Source organism: Caretta caretta, chromosome 3 (genome assembly GCF_965140235.1).
Source record: "Caretta caretta isolate rCarCar2 chromosome 3, rCarCar1.hap1, whole genome shotgun sequence".
Taxonomy (NCBI): Eukaryota; Metazoa; Chordata; order Testudines; family Cheloniidae; genus Caretta; species Caretta caretta.
Window position 1 is genome coordinate 93719605 of NC_134208.1, and position 16309 is coordinate 93735913.

The window sequence follows — 16309 nt, forward strand, 5'->3', positions numbered from 1 at the left end:
GGGAACGGGGGCCTGACGATATGTACCCAGAACCACCTACGACAATGTTTTAGCCCCATCAGGCATTGGGATCTCAACCCAGAATTCCAATGGGCAGCAGAGACTGCGGGAACTGTGGGATAGCTACCCACAGTGCAACGCTCCGGAAGTCGACTCTAGCCTCGGTACTGTGGAAGCACTCCGCCGAGTTAATGCACTTAATGCACTTAGAGCATTTTCTGTGGGGACACACACACTCAAATATATAAAACCGATTTCTAAAAAACCGACTTCTATAAATTTGACCTAATTTCATAGTGCAGACATACCCAAATAGAAGGATAGTTAAGCATTGGAATAGGCTTCTAAGAGGGGCTGTGAAACCTCCATTGTTGGAGGTTTTAAAGAACAGGTTAGACAAGCACCTGCCAGGGATGTTCTTTGTTCTGCCTCAGAGCAGGGGGGTGGACTAAATGACCTCTCGAGGTACTTTCCAGGCCTATATTTCTAAGATTCTATAATGTATGGTTAGCTGTAAATCTTGCTAAACAAGTTGCAATTAGCCCTTAGAAAAATAATGAATAATAATCTATTTAATTTGTTGCAGATAATTTAACCATGTACTCATACCTTTTTCATTTTTAAAGTAAATATTCATTCTCTCAAAAATGATCTTTAGATTTAAATGGTACAAAACGTTGAGTTGATGGATTAAATATCATTAAAGTCATTGCAAAAAAATCAAACTCTAGAAATACAGAAGAGAAATATTTTAATGCAATGTACCTGACTGTCATTTTAATGCCAAGCTGCTGCACAGATGAAAGGCTTTCATTCTTCACATTTGCATCATCAGCTAAAAACAAAAGCAAATATAAATATAAATATGTAAAAAGTCTGCATTATAATGATGATTTTAATTGAAAATGGGATGAAGGTAATATTTTTACATATTTTAATGCCAAATCCAGAACATTGTTTGTATCTGAAGTGCTGTCAGTAATCTCTGCAAAGATTATTACAGGAAACTATATACAACTGAACCGTCTGCTTTTTTTAAAAGATGTTTGAAAACAAAAAGCAATTATGTGCATGTTTCTCATGGTCACAACCAGCCTTCAGCACAACCAGAACAGGAACTAGCTGGGGCCCTACTCCTTGATACCTCCATTCTCAGCATAACATCTTCGCTCTGGCAGGTGAAACAGACAAAACTGTAACTCCTGGCCCAATTCCCTCCCTTCCAGCAGTTTGGGACCTCACGAGTGTAAAGCCAACCTTGTTTGCACATACCGTGTTGTAAATCTCATCAAACATATTGAAAATATTGAACTGAAAGGGACCTAAAAGTACTTTCCTCATTTATTGTTCTGTATGACTGTAATGTACGCCTCTACTTTACGCTCTTCGTATTGAATTTAAAAGCTGTAAACTAGAGTGTGGCAAGCCTCAGCTGTTTTTACCCTTGGTGAGACGGGGTTGGGGTAAAACAGTCCCTCTTGGCTGCACAGGGGCAGTACGTCCTTCCCTCAGTCAATGTTTTGGGCTTGTTTTTCTCCATTATGGGAGGGAATACAGCCTCCCCTCCTGGAGAGGCTTGCTCCCATGCTGCTACTCGCCTGGTAGCTTGACTCCTTCCCGCCCCCCAGGGAGGGTTTAAAAAGGTCCCAGGCCACCCTTGGTTGGAATCAGCTGATCCTAATTGACCTCAGGTATCTCCCTCTCAGCTGATCCTAAATGATCTCTGGTAACCGCTTCTCAGCTGAACCTGATTGACATGTAGTCACCCCTCCCCAGTTGATAGGGAGGAGAGCCTTTTAACCTTCTGAGACTGTTTTCTACCCCTCTCCCCCTCAGGTCATTTGTCCTGAGTTTATCACAAGAGCAAAAAAATAATAAATCTGATGCATTAAAACTAAGCATCCTCTAAAAATATTATTTTATCACACATTTAAATCCTAAATGCAAAAGACCTAACGAAAGGATATTATCTCTCATACACATTATAATCAAAGACAAGTATAGAGTCCTCAGCAAACAATTAACACATAATAAATGTTCTGAGTTGGAGGGGTCCAGGGTCTGACAGGTTCTAATTTTCATTTTCTAGTTTAGTTTGTGGTCCTGGCTAGTAAGTACTAAAAAATTGACACTAAGCAGGTTTTTGTCATCTATCTAGTGGATGGCATGATTTTGTTACAATATGTGATCAGTTTTCATATTTTTTAACATATATATTCAGCAGAAACCAAAATATACCATTTTCCCAGGATGTAAGTGATAATTCTGTGACGGATCAGCTCACTTTCTAATTTGATGGGTATTTTCTCCCATCCCACCTGAACAGACATAAGAAACCAAACTCAAGGAACTACTCGTACCAATTTAAGTGAGCTCTCGAGTTTCCTTGTTTGCATACAAGCCATGGATACCATTGCACTAAAGATAAAATATATACAAGCTGCGGGAGGTGAAGTCCTGGCTGGAATGAAAAAGGTTAACAAGAGCAACTAAGAGAACAAGCCCTCCATTTGGATCACATGAAATAGATCAAAATGTTATTGAAAGAGTAAAGAAAACAACAATACAGGAAAATTACATTTAACAAAGAAGAGAGAGAGTTCAACAGTAGAACAGTGATAAGAAAACACAAGCTGTGTGTGACGGGTTGGATCATAGAAACCCCCTTGGGGCTGCCAACTGATGTGCCAAGACTACTTCTGCCCCTGCCTTCCCTGCCAGCTTGGGACTCCAGAACCTGCCTGGTTGTGCCAGATACACTTGCTGGCCACAAACACAGACCCAGGTCTGAACCACGTCCCACAAACTGCAAGCTTAACTGAAAGCAGCTTAAGAAGTGTTCCTGTCTTTAACACTCAGATGCCCAACTCCCAGTGGGGTCCAAACCCCAAACAGATCCATTTTACCCTGTATAAAACTTATACAGGGTAAACTCATAAATTGTTCACCCTCTATAACACTGATAGAGAGATATACACAGCTGCCCCCCACCCTGGTATTAATACATGCTCTGGGTTAATTCATAAGTAAAAAGTGATTTTAAATACAGAAAGTAGGATTTAAGTGGTTCCAAGTAATAGTAGACAGAACAAAGTGATTACCAAGCAAAATAAAATAAAACACACAAGTCTATGCCTACTACAGTAAGAAAACTGAATACAGATAAAACCTCACCCTCAGAGGCGTTCCAGTAAGCTTCCTTTTACAGACTAGTCTCCTTCTAGTCTCGGTCCAGCAATCACTCACACCCCCTGTAGTTACTGTCCTTTGTTCCAGTTTCTCTCAGGTATCCTTGGGGGTGGAGAGGCTATCTCTTGAGCCAGCTGAAGACAAAATGGAGGGGTCTCCCGGGGGTTTAAATAGACTCTCTCTTCTGGATGGACACTCCTCCCTCCCCCTGTGTAGAATCCTAGCTACAAGATGGAGTTTTGGAGTCACATGGGCAAGTCACATGTCCATGCATGACTCAGAACTTACAGGTAGCAGCCATGGTTCAAATGCCACCTTGAACATCCTCAAGTAGACTTCTTATGTGGATTGGAGGCTTCCAAGATCCATTGTTCATTAAGTGTTTCATGACTGGGCACTTAATTTGCCCATTCCTTTCTCAAGAAGCTGACCAAATCTTTATATTCATAATTTCAAATACAAAAATGATACGTGCATATCAATAGGATGAATAGATTCACTAGATCATAACCTTTACAGAGATGTGTTACATGGCATATGTAGCATAAAACATATTCCAGTTATGTCATATATACATTCATAAGCATATTTCCATAAAGCCTTCTGGGGTGCACCGTCACACTGTGTATTAAAACATTAATAAGATATAACCATCAAAGAATTAAGGTAATTAGAAACTGACCTTGTACCATCTGAGAAACACCATTTATAGGTAAGAAAAATCACTTGTTCTCTGAGCAAGACAAGGTCTTTCTCTAATGGGCTCTAAATAGCAAGCCCACAACAATATGGAGGAGTTATTTTTCCAGGCACCCAAGTTAGAATGCCTTGTGAAATGAGAGGATTGTATGAAAGACTAACTGCAACTTACAGGTCTGTTAAAAAGGAAGCACTTGCTTACTGAAGATAAGAGAGTGGCCTTTACTCCTCAGAGTGAGCTCTGATCCCCATCAGGAAAGTTTGATGCTGAACAGTGCAGGAATCATCGTGTTGCATTCTGATTGTTTTGGATAATGCTTTCTCCCTTCCAAGCAAATGATCATAGTTTCACTGAAACTAAACCCCTGAACATTCATGACCTGTCATTAAGGGAAAGGAGTATATTTTTCATTTTTGAAAAATTTCTTTGTGGACAAGGAGCAGGATCATCATCAGCAGAAGAGCCCCAACTTCTAGGCACCGTGGTTTGGACCTATTGGATATTTTCTTCTATGGAACAAACTGTCCATGATACAAAAGGCCTGTTTCACCTAAATGCCACGGCTACTTGAAAAACCAATGGCAAAGCAGTTTCTGAGTCAACAGAAAATCCCCTCCTCCCCTCCCGTCCTATAACGGGGTGAAACTCATCTGGCTGGTTGTGCTGGTATTAGGACCAGAATCGGCCAATGATACTATGAAAAATGACTGCATCACAGCCCACAGTCCGAGACTCTTCTTCAATTTTACAATAGTGAGTTGTTATTGTCCACTTGGTATTCAAAGAACATAATTGATTTCATTGATTTTATTTGCCTTTTATTCTCCATTGTAATAATTTCTTAGTTGCTGGAAAATATTTTTCCCTTTATCATATTCCCTTTTATATTTTTCTCTGCATTTTGAAGGAAGATAAAATTAACATGGGGTTTAGATTTAATAACAATTCCACATTATGTAGTACCTTGTCAAGCCAAAAACTCTTGCTCTTGTGTACTAGTATATCTGATGTAATCATAGCTCTGAACATAGTGCAGGTTAACTGCAAATCCAGAGCTAGCAAAGGGAACATAAAAATTGTACTTTTCACCTTATGTAAAGAGTTATGACTTTTCATTTTGTTTTTCAATTAATGGACTAGAAATGAAGATTTAACAAAACAAAGCAAAACAAAATATTTAGAATCCAGAGGACTATCACCATCTACTTAAAAAAACTGGAGCTATAAAACCTTAATGTTCCTTTAAGATTACCAAAACCTTTTATGGGATATTTAAATATTGTAGATCACAATCCATGGACAACAGGTGGATTTTTGTTCTTGGGAAGAAAGATTGACTGTGATTGTAATGAAGTCCAAACTATGTCTGATTCAATATGCACAATTTAATTCTCCACAAAACTGATCTGACATTTATCAATAAAACTGTTATGTTTAATTGTCTTGAAACACTATGGTTTTCAATATTCAAGCACAAAAAGATCAATTTTCTCAATAAGAACATGATTTCTCCTCAAACAAAAGGCAGAACATCTCTGAACTGTCAATTAGATGGAGAGGTGATGCAGGTACCTCAATTAAACAGAATAGGCTATGGCAGCATTTTCCCATATGTCAAATCCCGCAAAAGAATTAAAAATAAGGGACAGAATCACTTTCCTCTCACAGCTCACAGGAAACAAAGAACTATACTGAACACGTGTAATTCTATTTTTAAAAAGAATGCAATGCAAAATAGATGTTTCTTAATTCATATATAATTTCATGATTTGATGGATGTCAGGATTCCACACATTTACCCTTTAAAAACTCAGACTGAAAATAATGCAGTATGTGGCAATAAAAAGAGTAAGATAATCTTTCCCACTGGAAAAGATACAGACTGGACAATTTAGTAGTAGGGGAGAGAGATTTTTTAAAATATATATGTTACCTGCTCTTTGGTTGAAAATACCCATTATTTAGTGCAATCCGGTTCATTAAAAAAATACAGTTTTCTTCAGAATATCTTTATAAGCCAAGGACAAAAGTCATCCCTGGCAACGAATAATTTAGCAGCAACCTGAAAAGGGGGATAAATTCTACAAGGGAATTTTTCCTGCCTTTTTTAAAATCTGAAAATACTTTTATCGTCTGGACCCCTCACATTTAATTTCTAAGAATACTATGTCTTTTTCTTTCTCACTACAGATTCCATTCTTTGGATTCCCAAACCTTTCCAATATAATTTTTTTGTTGCCTTAATTTCTTTACCTCTTTCCTTTCCAGGGACTTCTGGGTGAGCCCAATTTCTTTCCTTTTGTCTTCCATTAGCTATTTTCTTCTCACTATTTTAGATCTCTTCCAATTTACTGCAGAATATTTAAGTAATGCTACAGACAAAATATAGCCATTTTGTGATAACGGACACTGGCTAATAAAGTGATGTAACTGTGCAAACAAAATAAAAAACATGAACTACTAGCAACAGTCAGAGAGCAGAGAGAGAAAGCAGGATGACTGTACTTATAGGTCTGGCATGAAAAAACAAGCAAGAATAGTTTGTAACAAAAATTCTTGGTGATTTAAGGACTAAACTGATAGAACTGGCAGTTTGTGCCATTAAACTGTCTGAACAGAAGACCTAGGCTGAAGACCTTGAGATGTTATCTCTTAGTTTAGTGGAAACTAATCAAGTTATAAAGGTGCCAACCACCCCATCCCTTTTTAGCACACTGCAGAGGCCAATTAACTGAATATGAATAAATCCAGTTATTCATTAAGTTATGCATGCTAGTCTTTTAAAGAAGCTGCAACAGCAGTCAGGAGCCTAAAGAGCTACCGAACCAAGTAGCAACGGAGATCATGCTTGGATACCAGTCTCCTTGCTGATAAAAATATAGTTAGTAAAACTGATAATGATTGAAAGACAAGAACTTTGTAAAATTATAATAATAATTTCTGAATGAAACTGTGCAATAAGTATAGACACATTGTATTTTAGTGCTGGGGAAAAAAACAGAAAGTTACTGTTTAACTTACATTAATATGAATTTCCATTTCATATCATTCTGCTTCATAACATCTTTACTAGTCTATCTCCTCTACAGGTAAACTGGAAAAACCTCAAGTTCAACAAAGCTGTTTGTTGCATTGACAGCCACTGCTAATGCAACTCAGACATTCTGAACCAGATTATGACATAGTGTAAACTGGCACAGCTCCACTGACTTCAGTGGAATTATACCAATTTACCCCAGATAAGGGTCTGGCTCTCTCTCTTTCCAGCAGGAGGACCACATGGTGGCAGTGAGCTTACCACTGTAGTTTATTAGTATAATTTAATATTGATAGTACAGAAGTGCCAAGATAGCCCAGTCAGAAACAGGGCCCAATGTCTTGGTTCTGTATGTAGACAAATATGTTCAGGGCCCTACCAAATTCATGGCCACAAAAAACGTGTCACAGTCCATCAAATCTGGTCTCCCCCCGTGAAATCTGGTCTTTTGTGTGTGCTTTTACTTTATGCTATACAGATTTCATGAGGGAGGCCAGCGTTTCTCAAATTGGGGGTCCTGATCCAAAAGGAATTTGAAGGGGGGTTACAAGGTTATTTTATGGGGGACCACAGTATTGCCACCCTTACTTCTGCGCTGCCTTCAGAGCTGGGTGGCCGGAGAGTGGTGGCTTCTGACTGAGGCCCCAGCTCTGCAGGCAACAGCACAGAAGTAAAGATGGCAATACCTTACCATGCCATCCTTATTTCTGCACTGTTGCTGGCAGTGGCTCTGCCCTCAGAGGTGGGCTTCTGGCCAGCAGCTGCCACTCTCCAGCTGCCCAGCTCTGAAGGCAGCACCACTGCCAGCCGCAGTGCAGAAGTAAGGGTAGCAGTATCGCAGCCCCCCCAGTTGCGCCGCAATAGCCTTATGACCCCACCCCCGCACAACTCCTTTATGGGTCAAGACCCACAATTACAACACCCTGAAATTTCAGATTTAAATAGATGAATTCATGAAATTTACGATTTTTAAAATCCTATGACCGTGAAATAGACCAAAAAGGACCGAAAATTTGGTAGGGCCCTAGATATGTTTCCTGACAGCAAGAATTTGTAATCTAAGACAAACAACATAAGAAGGTCTGTGCGGTTGCAGTTTAACATATATTTGTATCTTTTATTTTAAACGATTATAAATAAAGGGCCAACCCCCCTCCCAATCTGTCAAGCTATCATTAATTGGATGATTTCTTATAGACATTATTACATAGTCCATATTCATGTTTGATTTTTACCTCTTGTAATACAAATAGAGATTTTATTGTATATGTGGATTGATTATTTTGGTGCGTTGTACAAGAATCTTGCTCGAACTCTCTTTACTGACACCTTTCCTCTTTCCCCACTATGCAACACCATGACAGAGCTCACAAACAAGCACAACTCTGAGGCAAATAAGTGTTCCATTTGTGAGGCAGCTACTGACTCCTCAGCAAACATGGAATTATGGCTACCCTGTTCTCAGCTCATGAACCCATAATCTGCCGGAGAAAAGGGTCCCAAGTTTGATATAGAATAGGGCCTCCTCCACGCAGCATAGCCAGGATTCCACAAAACAGTACAAGGAATACTCAGGGCAGTCTCTGCTCAGATTGGAGTTACACATGGGGCTAGTTTACATGAGGGAAAAATCCACAGTAGGTGCTGTGCAGCAGCTCCCTGCACAGTCAGAGTGTGCACGTGGGGAGTTAGTGCAGAGAAGCTAACAGACTTAAGGGCACTGAGGGCACACTCCAAAGTGCCTTAAGCTAATGATTTAAAGTGCATTTCTGCGAAAATCTCTTCACAGAAGCATAGCAAGGAGCAGAAAGATTCCCCCAGATCTTCAAGTGGGTACTATGTAATCTTGGCAAACAGACAATCATCCACTTTGAATCCCAGAAGGAACTGCCTGACTTAAAAGGTTTTCCACCAATATTTGTTAACTGCATATCTCACAATAATTTAAGAACTAAGCAAGTCTGTTCTCATTTCAGATCCACCGGGGTATTGGGACACTTTTAGAAAATACAAAGCCTGCCCCATCTCTGAATGGCCTGTGGTTCCACTGAAGACATAAAAATAAAAAAAGCAAAAAATCTAAAAGCACCCACAAAATAAAAAAAAAAAATCTATAGAATTATTCCTCCTCAATTAGCTCCTTCCCCAAAGTGGACAACTTTTCCAGTTCTGAGCATAAGCAGATATAACCAGACAGAGGATTTTTTTCCCCTTCCCAAACTTGTAAACAATATGCTAAATGGTGATTGCTACTTAGATATCTTGCTAGCAACATTAAAAATCAAAGAAGAAGAGAAAAGATCAAAACCAAAATGAAAACAACTAGGTTTTTTAGGTAGTGCTTTTCGTAGTTTTTATAAACCACTATTTACTTCAAAGTTAGAAAACCTAGACCTAGACCAAAACCAAAAGAGAAAATAAACAGTTCATTGCATTTGATAAGTTTCAGGATCTCGAACTCTGATGGCCAAGGCCACTAAGGTCAAGGATCAGTTTCAATAGAAAAGGAAATGACCAATACCATCTGAAAGAGATTTTTCCCCACCCATATCTCTTGATTGAAAATGCTAAGCATACTCTGAAGCACAAGTGGCTGGTGTTTCTGGCAAGAATCAGATTCACAATTTGTCCTGATGCAATGATTTAAAGAACACAAACTTTGAACCAACAAGAATTCCTATCAGTAGTGAAGGAAATTGGTTGTATTCTTACTAACTGTAAAGGTTTGTTTACTAAATTAGGTTTCATAACATTAAACTGAAATTGAACTGATATTAAATTTTGTGCAAGGATTATGTTTAGCTGTCTGGGTATTAATAGGAAGTGACAGGGCTAAATGGACAAATTGCTAATCAACATCTTCAGCCACTCCCATTCACCTCTAAAGAAGGAAGGCAACCAAGTATTTTGGACTAATGGACTATGTTAAGAACAGAAAGAAATTATTAGATAATAAACTTTACCTCATACTCTATTGCAGGGGTGGGAAAACTTTTTGCCCGAGGGCCACATAGGGCTTGTGAAAAGGTATGGAGGGCCGGGTAGGGAAGGCTATGCCTCCACAATCAGCTTGTCCCCTATCCGTCCCCTCCCACTCCCCCCCCAACTCCCCCCCTCAGAACCCCCGACCCATCCAATCCCCGGCTCCTTGTCCCCTGACCGCCCCCTCCCAGGACCCCCCACCCCAACTGCCCCCCCAGAACTCCACCCCCATCCAACCCCCCCTGCTCTCTGTCCCCTGACTGCCCCGACCCCTATCCACACCCCCACCCCCTGACAGGCCCCCCCTGACCCCCCAACCCATCCAATCCCCCCCCAATCCTTGTCCCCTGACTGCCCCCTCCTGAGACCCCCGTCCCTAACTGCCCCCCCAGGACCCTACCCCCTTTCCATCCCCCCCTGCTCCCCATCTCCTGACCACCCCCCTGAACCTCTGCCCCATCCAACCACCCCCTGTCCCCTGACTGCCCCCTGACACCTCCTGCCCCTTATCCAACACCCTTCTCCCCCTGTCCCCTTACTATGTCACTCAGAGCGTCAGGACAGGCTTATTGGAAAGCCTGGGAGGTGGGCGGGTGCAAGCTGTGCTACCAGTGTGGCTGCGGGGAAGGGGGGACAGTGGGGGAGGGACCAGGGGATAGCCGCCCTGGCCGGGAGCTCAAGGGCCGGGCAGGATGGTCCCATGGGTCGGATGTGGCCCACGGGCCGTAGTTTACCCACTTCTGCTCTATGGTATTCACTCTAAGGCATCCCTTAATCATTCAGCATCAAATCAAGTCCATGCAACAAAACTTATGTTTCTGTTTCAATATGCCCCTTCCCTTTGCCCCATTTTGTTTTTCCTTCATTTTTTTTACTCACCATAAAGAAATAAAAAGGCTGCTGTTGCAGCCACTGAGTCATTATTCATGTTTTATTTTTCTCCCCAATAAAGTTGACTAGACATCTAAAGGGCATTTTTTAGTTAATAGTAAAATAATTCAAGTTTAAGAAAAACTATTTAAAGTGTTGGCAGATTTAATAACACATCAGAGATGGATAGATTTCTGTAGTTTAAGATGAACACTGTTCTGTCCACACAGCTCTCATTTAATTAGATATGGAATTATGAGATATGTCATGCAGTTTAGAAGTTAACCTTTAATTTTTGGATTACTTAAACTCCACCGACAACTCTTTTAGTAAAAATACAAGATTGCCCATTTGATGGCTAATCTGTCTAAGAACTTGCTCTAGAAAAGAAAAAAAAATGCATAAAGAAACAAACTTATAAACTGACAAATGGATTTTAATATAAAGCCAGGTGTCAGGATGAAGCCTTGTCAAATGTGAAGTGAATTGTACGTTCTGCTTTTGTATGATTGAGCATTTGTACGATTGCTCTCAGAAGGCTTTTGCAATTGTACATTATTGAGCTTGGGCAGCCCTCTCTGCATATTCTCACTTGAGGGATGCACCTTCTGTGTTGCTGTGTTTCAAGAACCTTCTTGAGAAGCTTGGACCATTGTGACTCATGGCATGAACATGGGAGTAAAACCTAGCACAAATGTCCACCCTCCACCCCCTTTCACAGCCTCAGAGGTAGGGAAACGTTGCTCCAGCAGTGAAAAGAAACCCCTGGTGCCACTTTAAGGATTGCTCCCTTTTCCCTCCCTCTCCTCATGGGCTTGGTGTGGAGGAACAGTGGGGAAAAGGGGACTCCCTAGATGATTGGCAACACTGAAGGGTGCAGCTCTGTGCACCCAAGGTGAGGATTTAAAATGCCTTTACCATTCTGGGGCACCATTCTGTACCCTAATTCCAAAGTTTCTCCTCATTCCCCTGTTTCAGTCCTTGTGTAGGATGCCTCTTCTTAGACCCTCTCCTAGTCCCTTGAGTGCACATCTTTCAAGAGGTAGGCCCATGCCTCCACTTCTTTTTGGGGTGGATCCCTGGAATCCAACCAAGCTCCAAGTGCACTCCAACTTACAGTTCCCTGGTTGCCAGCTGTATTACCTAGTAAGTCTAAGTGGGGTTGGACCAAGTTCTATGTTAGGAGCCTCTGATCAGTAATAGTAACCAGTGACACAGAAGCAGTTTCCCCAAAACAAAGTAAAATTTATTTTGTCAAAATGGTACACAGAGCTTAGAGAATTAGGTTTAAAATAAAAGAGACCTATATGCATATTGTCTTACCTATGCTGTCATTCCCCTCAAACCCCTAGGTAGTAACAGCTGTACCTTGGTACTCCATTCTCTTTGGGCCTCAAGTTACAGCTTGCAGACTCTGATTCTCAGGCAGTCTCTGTGTCAGCTTACAGCATTATGACTATCTCTCTCTGCCAACTTGCAGCTGAGCTATTTCCCCCCTCTCTCTTTGCTAGGGGTACCTCTTAACAGACCCCTCAGTGTCTTTTGACCTCTCTTCTCGGCATTGGCCGAACAGCCCTGCCACAAGAGTTGAGTCTCAAGGCTATAAACATGGCTAATGCATTTGAGGCGATGTCCTTTATCTGGACATTGCTTTATTCTTCTTGCCTGGTTCCTTAACAACCCTGTTTTACAGCCTCCTTGGAATGCACTATATGCATTAAGACATGTAACAGTAACAGGGAGATGAGGTCATAAATAATATTAATAAGAACTAACACACATTTTCTTGATTTGTAACACTTTGCAATTTGAGTAGGGCCAGATTTCTGGACCTAACCGTTGGCATTACACTAGTCATGCTTTTGGGGCTGGGAAGGATTTTTTTTTGCCGACTGGCCTGGTTGGTATGGGTTTTTTCACCTTCTTCTGAGCAGCCCAGAGACCTGGTAGAGGTTGGGTGGTAAGGAGTTCATGCTATTCCAATCTGGCAAATGTCTGGTGCAGATTAATGTGAATAGAGGGTTCAGTTCCTTGCTAAACTGGAAGTGGAATTAGTATTAGAGGACATCCCCCAAAATACGGGTGGGTATAATGTCTGGTACAGCAAGAGGCCACACCTTTCCCCCATTGTCTCAACCCTCATATGGAGGACTGACCAGTGATATCCTAGCAACTTTAATGGAACCAGGTAAAGGGCTTGGAGTGGAGGGGTTGGGGGCAATTCTCCCCCCAGGTAATATGGCTCACAGAAGGAAAGCTGACCCACACTGGATGAGTTATTACTAGCTAGTTTCTCAGATGTGTGAATAAAGTTGTGACTTGTTAAACCACATTTCTTGTGCCTTGTCTTGTTTTCCATTGGTGTCTGGGACAATAGTACATCTATCCTGCAAATAACCTTTTCCAATGGCCTAGAATCAATCCATCTAAACTACCTAAAGAAACAACTACAACAAACGTAAACAAACTAAACAGCACATTTGGTCAGAAAAAAGTCTCTATAGGCACAGAGCAAAAGGTCCCTATGCCAGCAGCAAGCCATGAAAAGGAAGCACATACCCACTATTTATCACACCTCTGGAAAGGTCACCCCTTGGGTTGTTCTTCTACCATGACTTCACATCTAGCCCAAGTTATGAAGCTTGAAGTTATGAATGTTGTGCATGCACAGTGCATTTGTAATGACAGCTTGATATGTAACAGCAATCTGCCAACATTGCTCTTAGAATGCATCTCAGGCTAACTGAACTGTGTAGAGGACAAGCTGATCAGTTAATATGTATATTGAATGACGCAATACTCCATAAATTCAAGGATTTATACCTGTTTACAGGGACACATTTAGGTCTAGTCTACACTTCAAATTTTAAACATATTGTATCCATGTCAGGCAACTATTGTGTTGTAACCAAGTCCATTCTCTCTGTTATATTTTGTGACAAAGTCCCTCCTCTACCTTGGTGGGTCTTGCGCTTATTGGCAGATTTGCTTGCCTTGGAGCTTCACAGCAGCCCTCAGTTTGGCCGTTTTCATGAACTCACAGTCCAGGTCAACTACTCCTGTGTCTGACCAGGAGTTGGGAGGTTTGGGGGGGAACCCGGGCCCGCCCTCTACTCTGGGTTCCAGCCCAGGGCCCTGTGGAATGCAGCTGTTTAGAGTACCTCCTGGAACAGCTGTGAAACAGCAACAACTCCCTGGGCTACTTCCCCATGGCCTCCTTCCAATACCTTCTTTGTCCTCACCATAGGACCTTCCTCCGGGTGTCTGATAATGCTTGTACTCCTCAGTCCTCCAACAGTATGCACTCTCACTCTCAGCTCCTAGAGCCTCTTGCTTCCAGCTCCTTACACGCACACCATAAACTGAAGTGAGCTTCTTTTTAAACCCAGGTGCCCCAATTAGCCTACCTTAATTGATTCTAGCAGCTTCTTGATTGGCTGCAGGTGTTCTAATCAGCCTATCGTCTTAATTGTCTCCAGAAGGTTCCTGATTGTTCTGAAACCTTCCCTGTTACCTTACCCAGGGAAAAGGGACCTACTTAACCTAGGGCTAATATATCTGCCTTTTATTACTCTCCTGTAGCCATCTGGCCTGACCTTGTCACAATTTGTATGCTGGGCTTTAGATCTTAACGTTCCCAAGCAGAACGTGGTGAAGTGATTTCTTTTTCTATCTTAAAAAGTAGCATATTCTATCTTGCATTTGGACACTAGGAATATGTAAGAACAAGAAACAAAATAGGACAGATGTGAAAAAATGGCTGTCATCATAACTATCTAAAAATCAATCAAATTACCGGCTCCTTTATGTGACTTTTTAATTAACAGGACACGAAGGCTAAGTCTCCACATATGGTGGAGTGTTGAATACAGGCACTACATGTGTAGCTACACACCACAATGAAAAGCAGGCTACCTACAGTATCACTGCAGATGGAAAAGTCTCCGGCAGGGAGGAGGTAGCAGGGAAACTCTCCAGGAGCAGGGAAGCAGCAGGGAAAAGCTTCCCTCTATCAGAGCCTTTCCTCGCCGCCTCCCCACTGCCAAAACCTTTCTTTGCTGCTATAGCCTTTGGCTGAGGCAGGAAAATGCTTTGACAATGGGTATGCAGAGGGACTAAAATAGCCTGTCAGTGTGGGAGACACTGCCTGAGCATGTAGAAAGCCATTTAGGGTACATCCAATAAGGGTTCAGGTGTTTATGACACTCCACTCACCAAGCTGTGTCTCACCCCCTAGGCTGCTATTTATACCCAAGCTAGCTGTCTGTACTCTATAACTGCAGCTGTACCCTTTGCATCAAATTGTATCTGCTCCTGAGCAGGTAGGAGAGGGAGAGGAACAGAGGACTGGCTCTCAACTCCTCAGCCCAGTGCAACTGTGATGGAGGCAGCTATAATGAGGTTGCTTGTACTTCCTGCATGTAAGGAGAGGCTGCTAGAGCTATTGGCATATTCCAAGAAGGGCATGTGTGGTTGGGGGTTGGGCTGGGAAGTCAGCATTGGGACAAAGGGAAAACTACATCTGTACTACAAGTATAGGAAGTGTTTATTTCAACACTGGGTCTCCCTTCCCTTCTACAGATGCTATATCTCCCCCTCCATCACCACTGCAGTTTCCCATTCCTTGCCCTGCTCAGTGCTCCATTTGCTATCAGAACCATGCACATGCTATCAGAACCATGGTTTAGCTCTAGGACTATTCATTTTTTTTAGGTCAGAGGAAAAATAAAAGCAAACAAGAAAGTACCAGTGGCAGGAGGCAGACAGAGAGAATTAATTAACTTGTAATGCCCACACTATGTGCATGTGCTCTCATCTGAGTACAAATCAGAGTCCATTTTCAGGGCTGATAATAGAAAGTTAACTTCAGTTAAGATTTGTGTTGCTGTTTATAATTAAGTATTGCAACTGCATAAAGATTTATCAGTTATTTTTTCTCCTCTGATCTTTAAAGGGATAACAACCCAATCTAATTTGATTTTTTCCAGATTTGCAAATTTTACAATAGATTGAAATCCTGAGGGAGTCCACAACAGATGGATGATTGTGTTATTCTAATTTTGGCTACCTAAAGGCTGTCATTTTTTTAAAGATAATAAATTTCTTATTTCAAGGAACATGACAAACACCGAGTATCCGTGCATTGTACTGAAACTACTTTCATACAAATTACAGCTTCTGTTTATTAAAATAAAACATCTGGCTTCTGTTAAAGCCTCTGTTGTTCAAGAGACTGTTCAAATCCCAAAGAGTAATGTCAGAGGGAGGATGGAGCATACCACCATCTATCAGATGCTCTGTGAGCTTCTTTGGAGGTGGAGGTGGGAGAGGTGCTTGGGAAGAGATGTGGTCCTAAAATTTACTTATACGTTATTGGTTAAATACTACATATTAATTCTTGTGGAAGGTCTGTCTTATTATATTTTTGTTTCTGTAGATTGACTGATTTGTTTTTGTTTCGGGCTGATTCTGTAAAACATGGGCTAATTCCTTAATAATGCATGAGCTGGTAGGGATTTTTTTTTGTATTA

At 41.4% G+C, this 16309-nt stretch overlaps 1 protein-coding gene across 7 annotated transcripts in view; it reads right to left on the bottom strand.

Moving 5' to 3' along the window:
* Positions 1-16309, bottom strand: part of TBC1D32 (TBC1 domain family member 32) — a 180926-nt gene that overhangs the window by 26217 nt on the left and 138400 nt on the right. For all 7 annotated transcript variants that reach the window (XM_075126666.1, XM_075126669.1, XM_075126670.1 and 4 more), the window contains one exon: positions 766-835. In XM_075126666.1, coding sequence (XP_074982767.1) covers positions 766-835 — 70 coding nt within the window. The remainder of the gene's footprint in view (positions 1-765; positions 836-16309) is intronic.